The 19651-nt window shown below is 51.4% G+C and overlaps 1 protein-coding gene across 1 annotated transcript in view; it reads right to left on the bottom strand.

Annotated features, from left to right (window-relative positions):
• The window catches only part of SLC39A11 (solute carrier family 39 member 11), a 75405-nt gene that overhangs the window by 36931 nt on the left and 18823 nt on the right, over window positions 1-19651 (bottom strand). The window contains exon 5 of the mRNA XM_061376917.1: window positions 16637-16760. Within this exon, the coding sequence (XP_061232901.1) occupies window positions 16637-16760 (124 nt within the window). The remainder of the gene's footprint in view (window positions 1-16636; window positions 16761-19651) is intronic.

The raw sequence follows: 19651 nt of genomic DNA, 5'->3' as shown, positions 1-19651 counted from the left end.
TTAGCCCTGCCTCTCCTCCTACAGCTCTCAGATGCTTGAAATGAAGTGTGCTCAACCAAATGCTGATCAGGGCTGGGGCTCTTCAAATCCCTGTTGGAGAAGTGTGTGAGGAGCCCGTGCAACCCCTTTTAGGTGGCCTAAGAGCCACTTTAGGCCAATTTGGCTCCAAACCTCCACCTCCACCCCAGTCCCATGGCACTGGGGAGCTTCAGCATACTGTAGGAGCTGGTACCCAGTGGCAAGCACACTTTCTCCTGAGCAGCATCCCAGCATCTCCTTCTTTCCCCATTCCGGAGCAAACATGCTCATGGCAATCTGGAGCCTCCCTTGGCTTAAGGTGCTGGAGAAATCAAGCTCCAAAAATCCTCCTTCACCTTTTCCCCATCGATTTCCCCATCAAATTCTTGCAACAAGACCTTGCCTCACTGAGGAGGGACCTGGAGCTGAAAGCAGCTGAGGAAGGGACCTCCAGGCTCTCACAGCAACACAAATCCCTTACTACGGGCTCCATAATTCTTTCCTTCAGTTTAAACTGACAAGGGATGAATTAGCACCCTCATCTGTAAACCTCTGTCAGCTCCCATCTCTGAAGTCTGGGAGAAGGGAGGGAGAGATGGATGCACAAAACACTTGTTAAAATCCATGATGAACTGCTGCTCGCCGGCTATTTGTAATATTGTTTGGTGTTGATGTACACAGGAACAAGGCAAAGGAAGAAAAGCATCAAATACTCTTATTTCTAAAGCCCCCCCTTCAGCAATGTCTCTATCTCTTACCTGTTCCTATGATATCCATTATAACTGCACCCACAGGGAAGCATCAGGATGGAGCAGGGAAGCAGCCACACATGGAGCCAGCGGCCGGCCCGGCTCCAGCAATGCTGCTGCCAAGTTCCCTTCGGCTCCTCGGAGCCCCACACCACTCAGCACACTCCTCACTGCCAGCACCTGCTTGCATGCAGCTGGAAATGTGCTTTATGTGTTATAGCTGCTCGAGTAAAAGCGGAGCAAGCCGGGTGTGAGCCTTTATCTGGGGATGGGGTAGGGAAGGAGGAAGGATTTGCTAAAGAAAACAATAACTCAAGTCACTGCCATCCATCCCGAGGTATGGAACATAACTGCACGTTAAACTGTCCCCCCGCATGGCTGAGATAAATCAAAGTTACTCAGAATACATCTCAGATTCCCCAAGGCTCGATAGTCCCAGCCCCTGAAGAAAGGCTCTCCTCCACTGCAGGCGTGATGTTATTAACATCTTCGCTCTACAAACCCAAGCCCATTCCCTGCTCTCTCATCTCCATAAACCCTCAATGCTCCATTAGCTCTAAGCAGATGTAACAAGTCCGTGGCAGTTGGGCTTCATCCCTATCAGCACACAGGTCCCAGCAGCACTTCTGGTCTGCAATTCCATCCTAGACCCCATCTCTTGCTGGAACACCACAGGCATCACTGTTCGGTCAGTGCCATCAGGCAGGGACCTGGGCAGAAGGAGGATGACCCTGGTGATGAGCATCCCTCCTTCACGTGAAGGCTGCAGTAGGGCAGGCAGCACCATTCCCCAGCTCACCCCTTCACACGCCATTCCCTTCTCCCCAGCCTCTCATTTTCCATCATTTTTTGACCATAAGGAAGCCCCAGAAGAAAAACTGCATCAGTATCCACAGCCCTCAGGAAGTGGAGCCAGACACATGCACACTCCCGGCAGCAACCATGCATTGCAATGCAGTGCAGCAGCAGCTCTGCCTTCTGAAGACACCACTGTTATCACTCTTCATATTATCCATTCTTTAAAGGCTCATTTCAAGGATTACTGGCACCACTTGAGTCCGAAACCATCAATCCATGAGTGCCCAACCCATAGCGCAGACAAGCAACTGCAGTTATTCCTTGCACACATAGAGAGAGATGGGAGCTCATCATAGAATGGTTTGGTTTGGAAGGGGCCTTAAAGCTCATCCAGCTCCAACCCCTGCCACAGGCAGGGACCCCTTCCACTGAAGCAGCTTGCTCCAAGCCCCATCCAACCTGGCCTTGTCCTAAACTCCTCCACATCCCTCCTTTTGCCACTGTGGCAGGAATTCCAGGGGGGACAAAAGGGCCTCAGTGCTAAAAAGCAGATGGGAGTTAGCAAGCATCTGCTCCCTGCTGCCATGCAGGCACGCTGCTCTTACCCAACACCTCCATAAGAGGTTTAATTACTGCAGGTAATTAAGCACAGCACCTGTGGTGGGATAACTGTTATCCCCTCCACAGACAGGTATGGGGAGAGGCAGCGAGTGCCGCAGGCTCTGAGCTGGGCAAAGGGAAGCAGGCAGGGATCCCAGGTTGCACTCATCAGCTCTGATCAGCTCTGACAGCACAGATCACATCGGAGCTGGAAATAAAACCACCAAGGGAAAAGGTTCTTTTTTTAAGGAATGAGTCCCCAAAGTGGGGGGAATCCAGCTGCTGGAATGAATGCACACACACAGAGAACAAAGCTGCCGAAAAAGGAGCTCCTTGGACTTGCCCAACTATGGTCAAAATAGGGATTTACTTTTAAAAATAGCAATTTATTTACTGCTATAAGAGCACGGAACTGGTGAGGCTCAGTGCCACTGATCCCACCCCTGGGTGCTGGTGGCAGGGAGGGAAGCAGGACACCCGTGCCACCCATTTGCACGCTCTGGTGACTGCAGCCCCCCCATGCAGCCTGTTGGCATGAGCTCACCCCACAGCCCCCTGTACGCAACAAATTCATTTCCCAGTGTTTCTGGCAGATACAAGAGGTGCCTGCATCTGCTCAGGCTTTCAGCAGGGAAGATAAATAGAGTGTCATGACTCACTGTCTATTAGGCGCCTTCATTTATCCGAGCGTGCACAGGAGCTTTCATAAAAGGTTGTTTAATTCAGCATGACTGACTACCACTTGCTCTCAGACACGCGATTATTGCTGGGATCTGTCTGAAGTTTGGAGCCAGGAGGACGATGGAGCGCGCCAGCCTGACCCGTGTGTCCCCTCCTGCCCCAAAGAGAGCATCAGCTACCAAGCGAGTGGAGCCTGATGGCCAAAGCCCAGCTCAAACAGCACACCAGTAACAACCTGGCCTGAAAAGAGACCCAGCACATCCTCAGCACTCCCTTGGGATCTCCTTGTGATGCCCCCAGCAACTGCTCCAGAGCATCCTTGCTGGTCCTGCATCAATTGTCTCCCTTCTCAGCCTCCCCCCACTTTCAAGCACCGCCTTTGTCGCCCCCAAACCTTGATCCTAATTCATGAACTTCTCCCCTGCTGCTCCAGTGATCCATCCCACATGAAATCACTGCTCCAGCCCTCTGCATGCCATCATCTAGCGCCATTAGCCCAAGAAACCAGGTAATTCCTGGGATTCACTGGGAATGTAACAGGACATTTCCCTGGGAAAGCTCTCCTCATTACAAAGAGCTGCCAGCGTGCATTTGGGGGCACTTTTGTATGGGAAAATGAATCCTTAACGCAGCTCTTCATTCAAAGAGAAAAGCGCTGGAGGAATGAGATGAAAGGAAGGAACAGCATGGATTGTCCAGGGTTGGCCCAGACAAACCAACCCTCTGGAAATCTCATCTGGATCCATTAAACCAGCACCCTATTCCTCCAGAGCCACAGGGATTCCTTCTCAAACACCCAGCTCCCTGATGGCAACAACATCAATGCCAGGGCAGCCTCTTCCATGGGATGAGGAGGATGACGACCGCAACAGAGGTGATGTGACACAAGCCAAGCACACAGTGGGAAGAAGCAGTAACCACAAGGCCAAGGTGCTGCTCCTCGGGCGGCACAGACCGCTTCCTGGCAGCAGGAATGCCAAAACCCTCCCTGCTTCACGTGGGCCATGGTTAAAGATTAATTCCTTGGGTGAGAGCGACAGCGCGATGCTCAACGTAATTTCATGCACCAGGTCCTCTTAAGCACACTCATTCACACCAACTCCAAGAGCTCGTTACAGAGCTCCCAGTAGACGAAGTGCGTTGCTGAATCATTTTCTGCTGGAATCTTGCACATCCAAGTTCATTTAATCTTGTTGTTTCAGAGGGTTGAGCTGTGTTGGGCTCTCGGATCCCTGGCAGGCGACGGCTTCTGATCCGAGTGAGATGAGAGGCAGCGAATCTCGGAAGGAAGAACAAGAGCAGACCACAGTCTCATTACAACCTTAGACAGAAAACAGGGATTTTCATGAGGAGCTATGAAGGGACCAGGCAGCTCGCCTGCACTGGAAGGATGGGGCCCACAGCCCCAAGGCAGCCCAGTGCAGCGGTCACGACCACGGGCTCAGCTCTGTCACTGCAAGGTCCCACCAACATCCCAGCACATCAGGATCACATCTGCAACCAACCAACCCTGCCTCCAGGCCAGGGGTGCTCTGGCATCATCCTCACTTCGCACACACCTGTGTATCATAGGATCATGGGATGCTTTGGGTTGAAAGGGACATTAAAGCTCATCCGGTTCCAACCCCCTTCCACAGGCACAGTGAGGAGAAACTCCCAAGCAGCAGCACCTAAACTGGGTGTGCAGAGAGTAGCTTCAGTGTCTGCAATGGGCCATGCACCAGATCCTGCCCTGCACACCAGTGACCCACAGCCAGCACACACCAGCTCCTCACAAGCCAGTTCCTAGAGAGAGTTTCCCAGTCCCAGGTTGAATCTGCTGCTCAGCAGCTTCACACGTGCTCTGGAATAGGGACTCATCTGGGATTCCCATCCTTATCGCCCACAAGACACAGCCCGGAGGGAGGGAAAGGCACCAATCCCACTGGATCAGTCACAGCCACGGACAGGGAGACCCAACACAAGGGCAAAGGGGCCATTCTCATGGTCTGAAAAGTAAAATGAATAAATATCTGCTTTCGGAGGAAAATAAAAGTGCTCTTTTGTTCTCAACCCTCCAATGTACAAAAATCAATCCCAGCTCCCCTCAAAGGGACAAGCAGATTGGATTCCTGCCTGCTCTCCTGGCAAAGCCACACCATCAGGCTGCTTCCAGGAGCACAATCCATCATCCCACACTCGCCGTTCCGGCGCGTGATATCCCGATGGGATCGCACACACAAACTATCCCCTCGATCCACAGAAGCTAATTCCACCCCTACAGCAGTGCTCGTGCAAACAGAGCAGGTTTCAAACCCGTCTGTTGCAGCAAGGGAAGGAAACGGACAGAAGAGCAGGAGATGCCTTCCCACGTTAAGGAAAGGCTCCCAGGCTTTTCCTTCTGTCTGACAGCACTTTGTAGCCTACTACTAAAAGCTTAAATTCTCCTATTTTGGGTAGTCTTTGGGGTAAAACCAGAAAAGCAAATCCGGGGCTCAACCTGCAGCATTACTTTGTGAAAGGGAGGGCTTTTTTCCTTCAATAAATTCCGATTTATGGATCTGGGATGACTGTTTCAGGAATGAAAACTCATGTCTTGAGCAGAAACACACTGCTCCTCACTGCAGCCAGTGGGGATGCAGCAAAGAGGATGCTCCTGGCCCTCAACATTTAGGAGATCCACAGGACCCCGTGTCCTGGGGGCTACCCTTGTATGGGCAGAGACCTGGATCTGGGGGAAGGCAGCAAACACCTCTCAAGAATCAATGTCAAGGAGCTGGGTTCCTTTTTTCTCCCTTGAATCCGAAGCCAATCGATCTCTCTCAGCCCGGGGTGGGATGACTCAGCCGCAGAACAGTGCTAAGCTCTCCTCCCTCGGGAATCCAGCACACATATACATGGAAAATACACCCATTTCTTACATTTTCTGCTAGTATTCCAAGAAAGGATTATTTTACACATCCCTTATCTGCCTTTGCAATGGAAAGCCGCAGCACTGAGCCTCCCAGAAAGTCCTGCTCGCAGCTGAAGGCATTTCCAATCCATACACAGCAAGACTCCGATGTCTACGACTCAGAGACACCATCCTAGGGCCACTCCTGCCTTCCCCAAGGACCAACCCCAGAACCAAAGCAGCAAAACCCTGACCAAATGCAGGAAGCGATGGATGGTTCACAGGGCTCTCGCACCCAGCAATGAGGCTCCTTCCATGGGCAGGGACCCCTTCCACTGGAGCAGCTTGCTCCAAGCCCCTGTGTCCAAACTGGCCTTGAGCACTGCCAGGGATGGGGCAGCCACAGCTTCTCTGGGTACCCTGTGCCAGCGCCTCAGCACCCTCACAGGGAAGAGCTTCTGCCTAAGAGCTCATCCCAATCAGCCACTTCTCCAGGCTTTGGGAATGCTGCCGAGCTCCCCTTGGAAAACAACATGCAACTTCCATGCAACCCCCCAGAGCTACTCTACTAACTGCATTCCCTGGGATGGGATACCAGGGCACAGCCCCATCTGCACACTGGAGAAAGACTCCTGGGTGGAAAAAGCCTCACAAATACTTTACTGCTTATTTTAAAGCTGAACATCGCTTATGGATGCTGTGAAACCCCATCACCTGCTTGCAAGCAAGCACCACGCCGTGGCCAGAGCCCCCTGTACAGAGAGGACAGCTACAACTGGTAGGAAAACAAATAAATAAGCAAGCACTCCTTTAATTCGATGCAATTGGGAATTCAGTGCTATTTCATACTGACTTTAAGGCGGTTCGCACCATCTGCTGCCACAGATACATCTCGGGGCTTTGAAGAGAATCAATCTCAGCTTTGCTTCCTCTCTCCAGATGCCCCTGAGGCCAGAGTCCTCATTGAGCAGCACGAACCACGGGGGGCATCACCCGCTCAGCTCCCACCGGGAGGGCAAAACTAGGGCCTGGGGCAAGCACTCTGCTGCTAGGTAGAGACACACAGATGGCAGTGAATATGCTTGAGCTTTAGGACTTGCAGATAACCCAGTTTGGAAAATAGAGACTTAGTTTAAGCTCATAACAAATACAGATGAGGCAGCGCCAGGTCTTTATATAGCAAAAACAAAGGCCTTGTTTGTGGAGCTCCCAAGATGCCAAGAAGCAAACCCGGCTGCTGCAATGGTTCACACCCAGCAGTGGGTCCTGCCCCACTGCCTTTGGTCCCCCCTCCCCAGCCCATCCCAGGCAATGGGGATGCTGGGGGAGCACGTTCCCATCACCTCCCTCGCAGGCAGCTGCCAGGCTTGGCTCCTGCTCTGGGTGCTGGGGCTGTTCCAGTCCCACCAACCCTCCTGCTTCCACCGCCTACGAGGAAAATAAGGGAGGAAAAGCACAATCTGAGCTCTCTGCTCAGACGCCGCAGTTATTCTGCATCCAAACCCTGATGAAGTAACTCCCTGTGCAGCCTCCAAATGGGAGGACAGCACCGCTTCACTGCTTCCCTGGATCCCCCTCCAGAGCCAGGAGCAGCCTATTTCTGTGCTGAGCAGCAAGGCAAGGGAAAAACAACCACGAGCCCAACAATAACCCACCCAGCCAGGCTGAACGCTGTTTGCCTCTCTATTGGGATGAAATAAAGCCTCATTTACAGCAGCCCACCGAGAGGGACGTTACGTGATGGACAGGATGTCTAAGCAGCTAGCCCATTACATGGGCACAGCTTGAAACCAAAAGTCATTTCAGTTCAGTGGTGCCTGTGTGAAAGGCAGAAAGATACTCCCTAATTGGGGTTATTTATCCAGCAGCTCTCCCGGCAGCCACACAGACTGGGATCACTGGTGTGTGGACAAGCCCCGGCCTGTGTGAGGGTCTCCCACATCTCCCATGCTTGCATCCCCCTGCCCCACATCCCCCTCCCTGCATCCCAGTCACAAAGCACATTTCAACCAAGTCCCCTGGGCATCGCTGGGTGGATTTGGGATGCAGGAGGCAGCAGCAGGCAGATTGGAGGCAGGGGACGCAGCTGCTTCAAAGCTATTCTCCCGTTCAAGGAAGCAGGCAGATGAAGGGGGGGATGTTCTGCAGTTCGTGTTCCCTTCTCGGGAACAGCAGCAGCAGGAGCTCCCTCTCTTTAAATCCTGAAAAGTTCATATTAAATAGAGCCATTGGAAAACTCCAGGCACTGACAAAGCTTCAATCACAGCTTCAGTCTTATTAGGCAGCAGGGACTCGGAGCGAGGCAGGAGCTGCAGGAGCGCAGCCCTCATTGCCTCTGCCCCTCGCAGAGCTTTCTCCTTCCAGTATGTAAAATCCCTCTGGTACCACACAGCATCTCCTGCTCCAACCCTGGGCACCACCTCTTCACACAGCCTGGCCTGGAGGGTCCCAGCACTGCTCCCCCAGGGAGCAGCTTGAACCACAGTCACCAGTGTTGGGAGCGATGGAGCAGATCCCAGTCACGGATGGGAAGGCCCTAATTCCTTCCTGCATCACTCTATGGCTCAACACCACCATCCCACATGGCTGTGGGCAGGATCCATCCTCCTGTATCCCCAGGGATTGGGACAGAGCAGGCACCCACCGGCTCAGTGCCACTTCCAGGTACAGGGACCCCGGGAAGGTGCTGTGGAGCATCACCAGCTCACATCCCACTGTATCCCTCCTGCCAAGCCGTCCTCTCAGGAGCCTGCTGGGATGCACTGAAAACACCATGGGAAGTACCATTAGTGCTGGAGCCACCCAGGAGGTGATGCTGCACCACAGCAGCTCGGTTCCAGGTAACCTGGCCAACAGCAGAGATCCTTTCAAAGCATCACCCATGCCCTTCAGATGACCACTGCTGGGTGAGTCTCTCGTCATCTTTGCTCAGGGACCAGCTCCATCCCATGGCATCCACCAGCACACTGGTTTGAAGAGCAATTAGAGTGTAAACCCACCAGCCCCACCGATTTAAAGAGCAATTAGAGTGTAAAGAGGGCTTTTATCTGCACAATCAATACTTGTATCTGGGAAAGCTTCCTGGTGGGAGGTAGAATATAAACCATCGATTTTTAGTGAAAAGGCATATTCCATCATCCTGTGCCATATACCACGTGGAAAAGGACAAAAGAGAGGCCCGGACGTGAACGTGTCTCAGGACACAGCGAACTGGAATAAAAACGTGTTGCAATTGAAATCAGATGGGAAAGAAATCAAAAGCACAAATCACATCCGAACAGTGATTAGGGAGAGAACCTGCTGCCTTCAAAGGAAAAAAGCCTCCTTCAGCAGCAGCAGCAGCAGTGCAGGAAACCTCCCCAAGAGCTCCAGCCCCAACCCACCACCTCCGAATCACACACATGACCACAGCCTTCATGTACCCAGCTTTCTGAGCATCACAAATGCCTTTGAGCACCCAAAGAGTGGGCGCTGCCAAGCTTTGCCACCTCTGAGCAGCTCCAGAACCATTGGTGCAAGGACAGAAACCCCTGCACAAGAGCTTCATGGTTTTAGGTGATAAAATCCAGTTTATGGTGCTCCCCCGTGCCCCCCCTCTGCACCCAGAGAATAGCTGCAGCTTTGCTGAGGTTTGTGCTTGCTCAGAGGTGGCTCAAAGCAGAAGCACAGTTGGGATGCTCCCAGCACGCCCCAAGCACCACCAGGCACCAGTTAAAAACCCCAAAGCAGCCAGGCTGTTACCTGAACAGATCCCAGTCTGTCTCCATAACGTGGTCAAGCTGCTCTGAGCAGACACACTGGAGCTGAGGATAACTTCACTGCACTCCCCAGCTCCACCTGGGGACTCTCCAAGCCCTGGCCCATCCATCACAAACACCTTTCCACTCTTGAACCACGGTCGATGCCCAAAGACACAGCTTTTTACACACTTCATTATCCTTAAAACACTTGTTTCAGCTTGAACGTGGGGAATAGCCCTGGTTTTATCTTTTAATGGAGTTTATTCCCTTTCCTTCAAAGCAATGGTAACGGCCTTCCTCCGCTTCATGCTACATGCCCTGGCATTGCTCCTCAGCTAATACTGCTGTCATAATGCAGAGCGACTGCTAGAGCTCCCAATTTTCATTTCACTCCTCCAAAACATCCTCAGGGTGACTAAAACCGATTCCCATCCCCATTCAACTAAAGAACCATAGCTAGGAAATAAACGAATTACTGTGCTTATTGAATGAAGCCAGAACAACCTCCACTCTAGAGGCTATGATACTGATTGTTAGTTCAGTTTAATAAACCTTGAAATTTAAGGCACTGGGGGGGTGTTCCTCCCAGGTTTCACTTGTGCTAACCCCCTTCCAGCCTGGAGCTGGGCTCAGGCAGGTTTTCAAGCCTCCAGCCATGGGACAAGCACACCAAGACATGGGTTTGGTGCAACACAGGTCTCTGGAGATGCTCCATTGAAGCAGATGTTTTAATGCCCGATCACCTCGCTATGTCAGGGAAGTTACTTCTAGAGGACCAAGTACCCTTGCACACACGTGTGCACACACTCGTGTGATCCCTGCCCCATGGCACCCAGCCCAGCAGTGCATCCACAGGCTGAGGCTGGAAATGAGCCCCTGAGGAACCCATTTGATACAGCTGCAGAATTAAGAAGACTTAGCAGATTGTCAGGTGTAGCCAGGAAATTAAAGCTCCTGGATAATATTGCACCGAGTTAACGAAGCTCAATTGGGGAAATGACTCCCCTGATTAATGGCCCAGGCAGCACCGAAAGCCTCCCGGCAGCTTCCCCGCTTACTGACAGACCTGATTTCAGAGCGTGGGTCCCAACCAGCACGTCACTCAACAGATTTAATAAGCCTCATCATAGATTAACAAATTACCCTGAAATAAAAGGAGCACAGAGCGGAGCAGCCAGTGCACGCACCTTGATGCTACCTGCATCCCTGCTCCCCAGCATCCATGGGTGATGCTGAGAAGCGCCCCCAAGAGATGGTCCTCCTGGACCAGCAGGCATGAAGACACTGCTCATCTGCCACCAAGCACTTCAAATGAGGAACCTTACACCCACCCAGCCCTCTTTGCTTGCTAACTTCATCTTTATAGGCAAGAGACCCGACCAGACCCTACAGCAAACAGCAGAGCAGGAAAACCACATCCTTGTGCTGTTAAATCTGTGCCTGTGCTGATTTAGGCTGGATTAAGAGGCTTACAGGAAAAGCCACCTCAAAGACCAAAGCTCTTCCAGCACGAGGCATTGCTGCAGAGCGCATCCTCCACTGCAATGCCTGCAGGGCACAACTTGATCCTCCACCACCACCACCGGTGTACACCAAACCCACAGCAAGCTGTTGGCCTCTTCCACCCACACCAGCTCCCTTGCAAAGCTGAAATGCCACCCACAGGTCCCCCTGAAGGGACAACTTGAAAGGACAGCGATGGAAATGAGGCTGTGGAGCTCTACCAGTGGAACAGAATTAAAGAGAGAAGCCTGTGGCTAAGCCCTTCTGGTGTTTAATTCAGGAGGACACACTGGATGAAGCCCAGGGAAGACAGGCATGTTAATGAGAAGCCAGGAAAGAGAACACTCGCAGGAAGCAGATGCCAAGATGCCGAGATGCCAAGAGCACATTTCAGATGTCATCTGCAGAGGGGACATTGCCTCCTCTGGGCACAGCGCTTCTCCCTGTCCAAGCGGTCGTGCAAGCAGCAAGTGTGGAGGCAGCTCCTGTCTCTGCAGGCAGATAAAGCAGCAGCTCCCTTTGCCAGCAGCTCTCACGCTCCTCACAGCACTGTTCAACCGAGAACAAAGCAAAGGACAAAGGAACCAAATGTGCCAGGCTTATTCCAAGGGGCCGTTCCTCAAGCGCCTTTGACCGCTGTCATCCTTCCAGCTCAAGGCTTCTCTTTGAAGGGTCTGACAGCCCTGCTTTGAAAGGAGGAACTCAGGAGCTCTCCTCCTCTTCAAAGGGCAGCTGAACTCTTTGTAGACCCACTGCTAAGTCAAGAGTACCTTGACATCAAACCCAGCCAAGGCACTTGGAAGTTGTTTGCTGGTGCTGCTGCAGCCTGGTTCTCCTCCTCCTCCCTATTAGCAATCATGTAAGCACCATGATGTGTGAAAACAGGCTCTGCTCCCCCAGCAAGGTGGAAATGAGCAATGGGAAACAGATGGGATACGCAACACACAGATCCCCATCTCGAGAGCCTTGGGAGATGGAGAAGGTCAGCACTGACACGGCATGGGTCACACTAAGGCAGGGCTCTCTCCTGGTGGGTCAGGCTGTTCAGAGTATGAAACCTTCATAGCTTACACCCATTGGAACCTGATGAACGGGTGGGTTATTAACTGCAGGCTGTGTGAGTGAGTGTAGGAGTGCAGCAGAGCCCTGCAAAGACAACCAGGAGGATTCCTGGAAAGCAGAAGAAAGAAACATCTATTCCCAGTGACAACATCAACCAAGAGCAAAGCAGAACAAACCACCAGGCTCCACTGAGCCCTGTGAAGTCAGAATGGCTCCTCCAAGGAGTCAAGCTGTGATCAGAATAAGGGGGGTACAGCCCTACCTGTGACCAAGGGGTTTCACCAGCTGATGAGGGATTATGTGCTCCAGTTTTATTTATTCCTGAAGCTCTGTGCATATAAATCCCCATTTGGTCCTGACTATAAAACCCAAGCACAGAACCCAGCCTGACAAGATGGTCAATAACCATTTGAAACACTCCAGAAAGGGGCATTAGGATGTTTTAAATCAATACAGACATTGCCAGAGGTGTTCATCACTGAGGCTGGCTATTAAAACCCAAAATGAATTGGTGTCTTTAGAAAGCAGCAGTTTTCTGGACCAAGCATGTTGTGAACATGTCAATGTTATAACAAATACAGTTGGAACCATCTAAACCTGGTGAACATTCCATCTTACAGAAGCAGCCTCTTGTTATAGGAGGTGCAATGACTTCATGAACCTTTTGGATGCACACACAAGGCTCCAGCTGAACTGCCCTCATGAATCATGATGGGTTTCATGGCTGGAGAGGTTTTATATATCATCCCTCCTTCACAGCATCTGCTGCTGCCCAGGGAAGGAGGGAACAAGGAGAAAACTCATAAGGCAAGCATCAGCAAACCACTCATGCTCTTATGATGGGAGCTGGCCATTCCTATGGAGCTTTTCCTTTGGCACAGTGGGACGGACACGAATCAGGGCAGCCTGAGAAGCTGGGACAAAGCTGGACTTTCTGGAAGCAACCAATATACCAGGGCAAAAAGTGAATTTCCTGGCTGCAGGAACACAACCAGAGACAGAAGCAAACCATATGCAGCATCAGTACCAATCCTACAGCCCAGCTCACGCTTTCTCTTTGTACCAGTCCCTAAGGGGTTTGGCTGCTTCTTATCTCCCCAGCTCCCTTTCTCCCTTTCATCAGGGGTTTACTACAGGACTCGAACTGCCTGGGCACTGATGAAAGAGATGCTACGTGAGCAGGGTCTGCTCCTCCCTGCGTGCAGTCTGCTCCAGCAGCCCTGGTGCACGATAACTGCCTTGGAAGGGGAAACATACAGCAAAAATGGGGGGAAAAAGATTATAACAGCCTCTGGAAGGAGGTAGGAAATCAGAGCAGAGCCTGGGTGGTGCTGCTGAGATGGGCCCAGCAGGTCCTGCCGAGTGCAGCAGGAGTCCCCAACCCACCACCTCCTGCTCCAGGGCTTACCCAGCCAAAACACCGCCTGAAACCTCAGCAGCTGATGTGATGAAGCAGCTCAAATTGAAGGGAAAAAATACTAATTGAATACAATGAGCTCTCTCGACAGTGCCCCCAAACCCCAGGGCTCACTTAAGTAACAAAAGAAATGAAATTTCCTTTCTTAAAAGGACACTACTTCAAACACCGGTATCTTTTTCCAGTTAGTAAATCCACCTGCATTTACTTACAGAACATCCACGCAGGAATGCCAGGGTACTGCTTCCTAAATCACGGCCCACCAAAAGTCAATCAAGTCATTAAAGCAAGCCCTGATTCCCTCTAACAAAGTTAGGGAGTTAAGAGCATCGGCAGCACCATGTAAGAAGCTAATCACATCCCCTCGGCACAGACATCCATGTGTCTGGGATGGACAACGAGCAAGCAGAGATGCTGTTAGTTAACCAGGTACTTCAACAGACACTTATTTGCTCTTTGGGTCAGCAGAGAGCTCAGATTCTACTGCTTTTAACTCCCCAAGACCAGAACTGTGCTGACCACTAAGGATGCTCCCAGTTGGGTACCAAAATGATACTTGGTGCTTTACAGCCACGTTGCTGTGAGCCCCTCTGCCCCGGCACACCTAGAAAGCATCTCCTTGAACACAAGGTCTCCCACCTGCAGTAGAGGGGTGAGGATGTTAAAGAGAGTGGAGGAGGCTGCTGGGGAATATCACTGCCCTCCCACTCGGCTCCATAATGTGCTTTGGAGCGACGTGAATCACTTGGCACCAGGACACGATAAAGAATCACCATGCCTCACTGTTCAATATACAGCTCCTGGGAGCGTGAGTCACAGCTCAGGTTTCAAGGTGGGATGTTGAATGTAAATCCTTTCTGAGAACTACCCAAGAACACCACGCACGTAGCTATGATCTAAGGGGTCAAACCTGGCCTCCCAGTCCCGCAGCCTGCGGTGACCCTGACAAAGCCATTTCCACTGGGTTTAGTGCCTCGGGCTCCAGGAGGATGAGCTGCTCCTGGCCATGGGCTGCAGGGGGAGGTTTAGGGAGCAGGAGAGCCCACCAGCTCCCTCCATAGCATGAGAAAGGGCTTCACCTGCACCCAGAGGAATGAACAAACCCTCCTTAGCTTTATCCCAACCTGCTCCAAGGGAGGCAGAGAAACACAGACGACATCCCTTGCCTACTCAGACATCTTAGAGACAAGGCTGGATCCTCTTTCATTTGTAGTAATTAAAGCCTAGTGATTATCCCACTTGTCAAATACCAAGTCTAGACACAGCCTTTTCACTGCAATTCATACCAAATCCACCCATGCTCCATTTCACATGGATACACGTGCCTTACACGAGGCAGCCAGCTACTACTACACGTCCTCCATCTCCTTTTCCACAGGTCTAAAAGGACTCTCCTCCCTTGCTTGGTGCGGCTACATATATGCCACCACACAAGTGACCAGCTCATCATTTCTGTCCCCAGCCTCTCCTATAGCCACGTTAAATCAGTGTTTGCACCTCAGACACGCAGGGCCCTGGAGAGCTGCACGTTTTCCCACTCCCAGCCATCTCCATCCCAGCTCCTCGCCCCCATCCCCAGACAATGCAAGCCGAGGCAGCAGCGCTCTGGGAGGTTTCCTTCTTTTCACAGCTTCAGTGGTATTAAAACCTGGAGATGCGAGGAAGGGTCAGTGATTCAGCTGTGATTAAGTCTGAAGCATTCCACTTCCTCCCCATTAGACTTTGCAAACAGCCCTTTTGTTCCCAGAGCGTTCCCCAGAGCACAGCCAAGCAGCACCAGCGCTGGGGCAAGCTGCTTTCTTGGAAGGCTTTGAGGTGTCTTGTGAAAGCACCCAGTCCATTTGCAGTAAGCAACACAACCATAGCAAGAGGCAATAAAAGAATCTCTGTATCGTAGATCCTTAATAGCACTGCCCCAGAGAGAGGGAAAACAACCAAGTCTGATGGAGATTCCCTATTCTCAAAACCATTTGCACTGTTATTGTCTGCAGCTAAGAGCAGATGAAAACAGAAAGCCCAGCAGCTGACGTCCCTGACAAGCATAGGGCTGCCTGCTTCTGAGTTTGGTCTTGAAGAACAAAACTGAACTGTACCTGGGATTGAAAGCTTCCACCTTACAAAACCACCACAAACCTTACAACAGCCTTAGAGCCTGCAGGGCTGGAGCAGCCTTTGAGCTCGCACTTGCCCCAGGAGCTAAAAGACTCCAAGGATGCAAAGCCCACCGAGTACAGCACAAAACTTCCATCCATCCCATTGGAAAAATCCAAGCTGGTATTTAGAATCCTGGAAAATCACATGGGTTTGGAACACTTTGTGAAGCGTGCAATTACGCAACGTGGTTAAATTACAGCCTGATTTAAGAGGGTAGCAAAAAGAAGGATGAGTTCTTCATCCTGCTCTGCCCCCAGCTGTACTCAAGATACTGTAAACCACCATTTCACTTTCCAACCAAGATAAAGCAATGGGATTCATTCACTCAGTTACATCTGTCTGCTGAAAAGCTGCTGTTAAACAAGAGGAAAAGGAAGTTGTGGTGCCTCAGAGGATGTATCCCCATGCAGGTAGGATGGCCACCACCGTCCCACATACACACCCAAGGGCTAGGGGAGCCTGATGACGTTCCATCACTTTGACTAAGAAGTTCCTTCTTTAAAGACCTACTTCAGGAGGGAACAGCTGAGAACAAGACAATTTCTTCCACACTTCAGCAGCTACAATTCCATTAACCTCCAAAGCAAGGAGTGACAGCACGAATGCCAGCCCGAGCCTGTAATTAGGGGGGGCCACCAAGGGTCAGCGCCATGGGGCACCTTCAACGCGGTGTAATAGGGCAAGGGCAGGGCTAGCACTAGCTGCACCCACGCTGGAGATGAACTTCTCTCAAGCTAAGCTGATGATTTCATTTCCCCAGTGGATGAGAGATCTAATTATCAATAATTCATGGGCACAGACAGACGTGCAAGTGGTTGTGAGAACTGAAGGAGAAACAGGAGTAATGATTCTTGGAATCAGAGCCAGCAGAGACAGACCCAGAGAGGGAAGAGAAGGTGCACTCTGCATGCACATGTCAGACCCAATCTAATTTCAATCACATACGTGACAGCCTAGGTGCCAGCGTAAGCGGGGTGTTTCCCCCGTACGCTCTGCAGGTGGTATATGACAGGATGCTTGCCTGGATGGAGCCCAGCTCTACCTATCCGGATGGACAGCTCGCTCTCGTAGGCCGGCTGATGGGCAGGTTCATGCTCATACTTTTCCTTCACCACTCGCTGGTCGAAGCTCATGGCAAACGCTGCGTGTGGAGGCCCACTGAAACCCTGCAAGGCAAGAGAGAAGGTCAAGGGTTTCCCCACGTATCCCCATCAACCTTCTCCCAGCAGCATCCTCAGGAACTGCTCTGGTACCCATGTATTGGGAAGTCAATCAGGGCACGTGTCACAGCTGCATGGAGAGGTGGCTTTGGGGTGCTCTTTTTCTATCCAAATTGTTGCCTAAACGTTCATTTCCAGCAGAACAGGGTTAGGAGGAGCCAAGAAGTACAGGGCTAAAGAGAGAAAGCCAAAATTCACGTGCATTAACAACAAGAAATGCAGTTCCATAACCGCGACTCCAAAGTCAACACGAAGGAGACCAACAGACAAGGAGAGACATCCATGAGCAGCTCAGAGGGTTGAGCTGCTGGGTTGACCTCTGCCAAAGCTGAGTTTGCAGCAGGGTACCTGTTCCTTCAGCTTGGATGGAGCTTGCCAAGGAAAAGGTTTGCTCAAAACGGAACTCATTTGAGCATCAGATGAGACACCACGTTCATAACCACCCAGTGTTAGCGCAGTGGGACTCATCCAGACAGCCTGATGAAACTTCAGGCTCGCTTGGAACCTATTTCTACACCACTTATAGCCTCCAGAAAGCAAAGAAGGACAGCCAAAACCAACAGTGTCCAGCTCTGCATGAAGTCTGCAGGGAATTCAAGCAGACACCCTGTGCCAAACAGACCACACTGTACCCATGAGTGATTGATTCCTGCCAACCTGGATATGGCTCATGAAAACCAGCCACAACACAAGGATGTGCCAGAGACTTTGCATCAGCCAAAGGAAACCTGGCAGACACCATGGCCTTTTCCCCATGGTGCTGGACACATGAAGAAGGTTGGATGTCGTTATGGACACCCCAAGGCTGCTCCATCCCACACAGAGAGAGCTATAAAACTGGTAGGAAATAGAGGCATAAGCACACAGCTAAGAGAAGGGAGTGTGCCCATGGAGGTGGCTGTACAACCCAGTGTAAGCAAGCCCAAAACATAGGGAGCAGGGCCTCAAGTCCCTGTGGCCTCATAGGACTGGGACCCATCCCTTGTGAGCATCCCCAGGGAAGGATGTCCAGGCTGCATAGGAACACAGGCTTACCTGGTGGATTGATGGCAGCAGGATAAATGAACATATATGGAACAGGCAGAGACAGTAATGAGAGACTTGATGGGTAAGGTCACATTAAACAAAAGTGAAGGTTAAAGATGAATAACTAAATCTTCTACTCTCCCCTCATTTGCATAACATAGGCTGACCGGTACTATTAATACTCATCACATATTTGCTACCTGCTCTCTATTGCAGTTTAATCAGGTGCTTTCACCTCCCTTCACCCAGCAATTACAAGGTGCACGGGTGAGGTGCTCGGTTCAGGCCCCTATGGGAGGGGAGAGACCCACATGGCCCCCCTGTGCCAGCACACAGCAGACACCAGCAGCTCCGCACCCTCCATCCCCAGCAGCAGCAGGCAGAAATACCAGTGTTTTCCAGCAAAAGCTGGATGACACAGAGAGGAAAGAGGGGAACTTCAGCATCGTGACCTCACTTTAATAAAGCAGGGAGAGACTGAGATTGGAAAGTGATTTGCAGGCATTGCATGGGGCTCTCCAGCCCTGCTCTCATGGCTGGCTGCCTCCTGCTTGCCATCACTCTCACCTCAGAGATGGGAAACACCAGGTTTCATGGAGCAGAAGGCTCCTTCCCGGTGGCCCTTGTTAAATGAGCTACAATCACTGCAACAGCAGCTTCGCAGGCTTTATCACCACCAGATCTACAGCTTTTCACCAGCCCAAAGACTCAAATGGGTCTTGTCAGGCAGGGAAGCAAGCCCAGAGCACAGCCAGAGCCCACAGGGCTCCACACGTTACAATAACTCAACCAAAGGAGAAGGAAATCCCTTGTACAAGCAGGAGCAAGCAGGTAACATTCCATTCAGCATCCACTCTCCATTACCATCCCCATAGATGCAAACAAGCAAGGTCCCTGAAGAGGTCAAAACCATGTCCCTCAAGGTCTGCAGCCCTGATGAGGAGCCTCCCGTGGCTGTTTGCTGTGCCACTGTTCCCAGCACATCCAGTACTTAAGGATGTGGTACCCACAGATCTGCTTGAAGTGAAACAGAGGCAAACTTGAAGACATTTCAGATGCTTAATGGAAGGTCAGGTCACCTCCTGTTGCAGGCAGGAATATACAGCACCAGGAACATGGGGAAATATTGGTGACCTTCAGTAAAGCACACGCTTTAATCCAACTGTGATTGCTCTGACTCATTCCAGCCCAGCCGCTGCATGAGGCCCCTAATTGGAATGTGGCAGTGGGTTAAAAAAGCATTAGGAAGAGAAGAGGGAAGTCAAGCCACGTTAATTAGTTCATGGCAGTAATTAGCGTTAACTGAAATAACCACAGGGGCTTCAAAAAGCGAGCTGCAACGAGAGGCTTGGACAGGAAGATCTTGGAGGAAACCTATTCTGGGATGCGGGAGTCCCCACTGCACTCGCCTCCGCTCGCGGAGCTACAAGGGAAAGGTCATTAGATTGTCACAGCCCCATGTGTGAAAACAGACAAGGAAACAGAGGAAATCTCTGCAGAGAGCCTGATCCTGCTTTTGTTACCCAAAAGCTGCAGCAATCCCAAGTGAATCCGTGTGGAAACATGTCCCTCTCCAAGCAATGTGGCCATCACCCTGGTATCGACAGTATCACCCTGGTATTGCAGGGCAAAGGGGTGAGACAGATGCTTTGGTTTGGGATGAAGCAAGGATTTGGGATTGCATCCTGCCCCTTGCACAAGTTGCTAAGAAAGAAAGGAAGAGTGAGTGAGGCCTTTGAGGAACAATCTGTTCTTCCCCACCTGACCAGGGAAGGGGAATAAGTTAACTAACAGAGGTGACAAAAGCTGAT

This window comes from Neopsephotus bourkii, unplaced genomic scaffold (genome assembly GCF_033783945.1).
Source record: "Neopsephotus bourkii isolate Nb327-2 ecotype Australia unplaced genomic scaffold, CSIRO-AGI_Nbou_v1 NB_1749, whole genome shotgun sequence".
In the NCBI taxonomy this organism is placed as follows: domain Eukaryota; kingdom Metazoa; phylum Chordata; class Aves; order Psittaciformes; family Psittacidae; genus Neopsephotus; species Neopsephotus bourkii.
The sequence above is the reverse complement of the archived record's forward strand: the minus strand, read 5'-3'. Positions and strand labels throughout refer to the sequence as shown.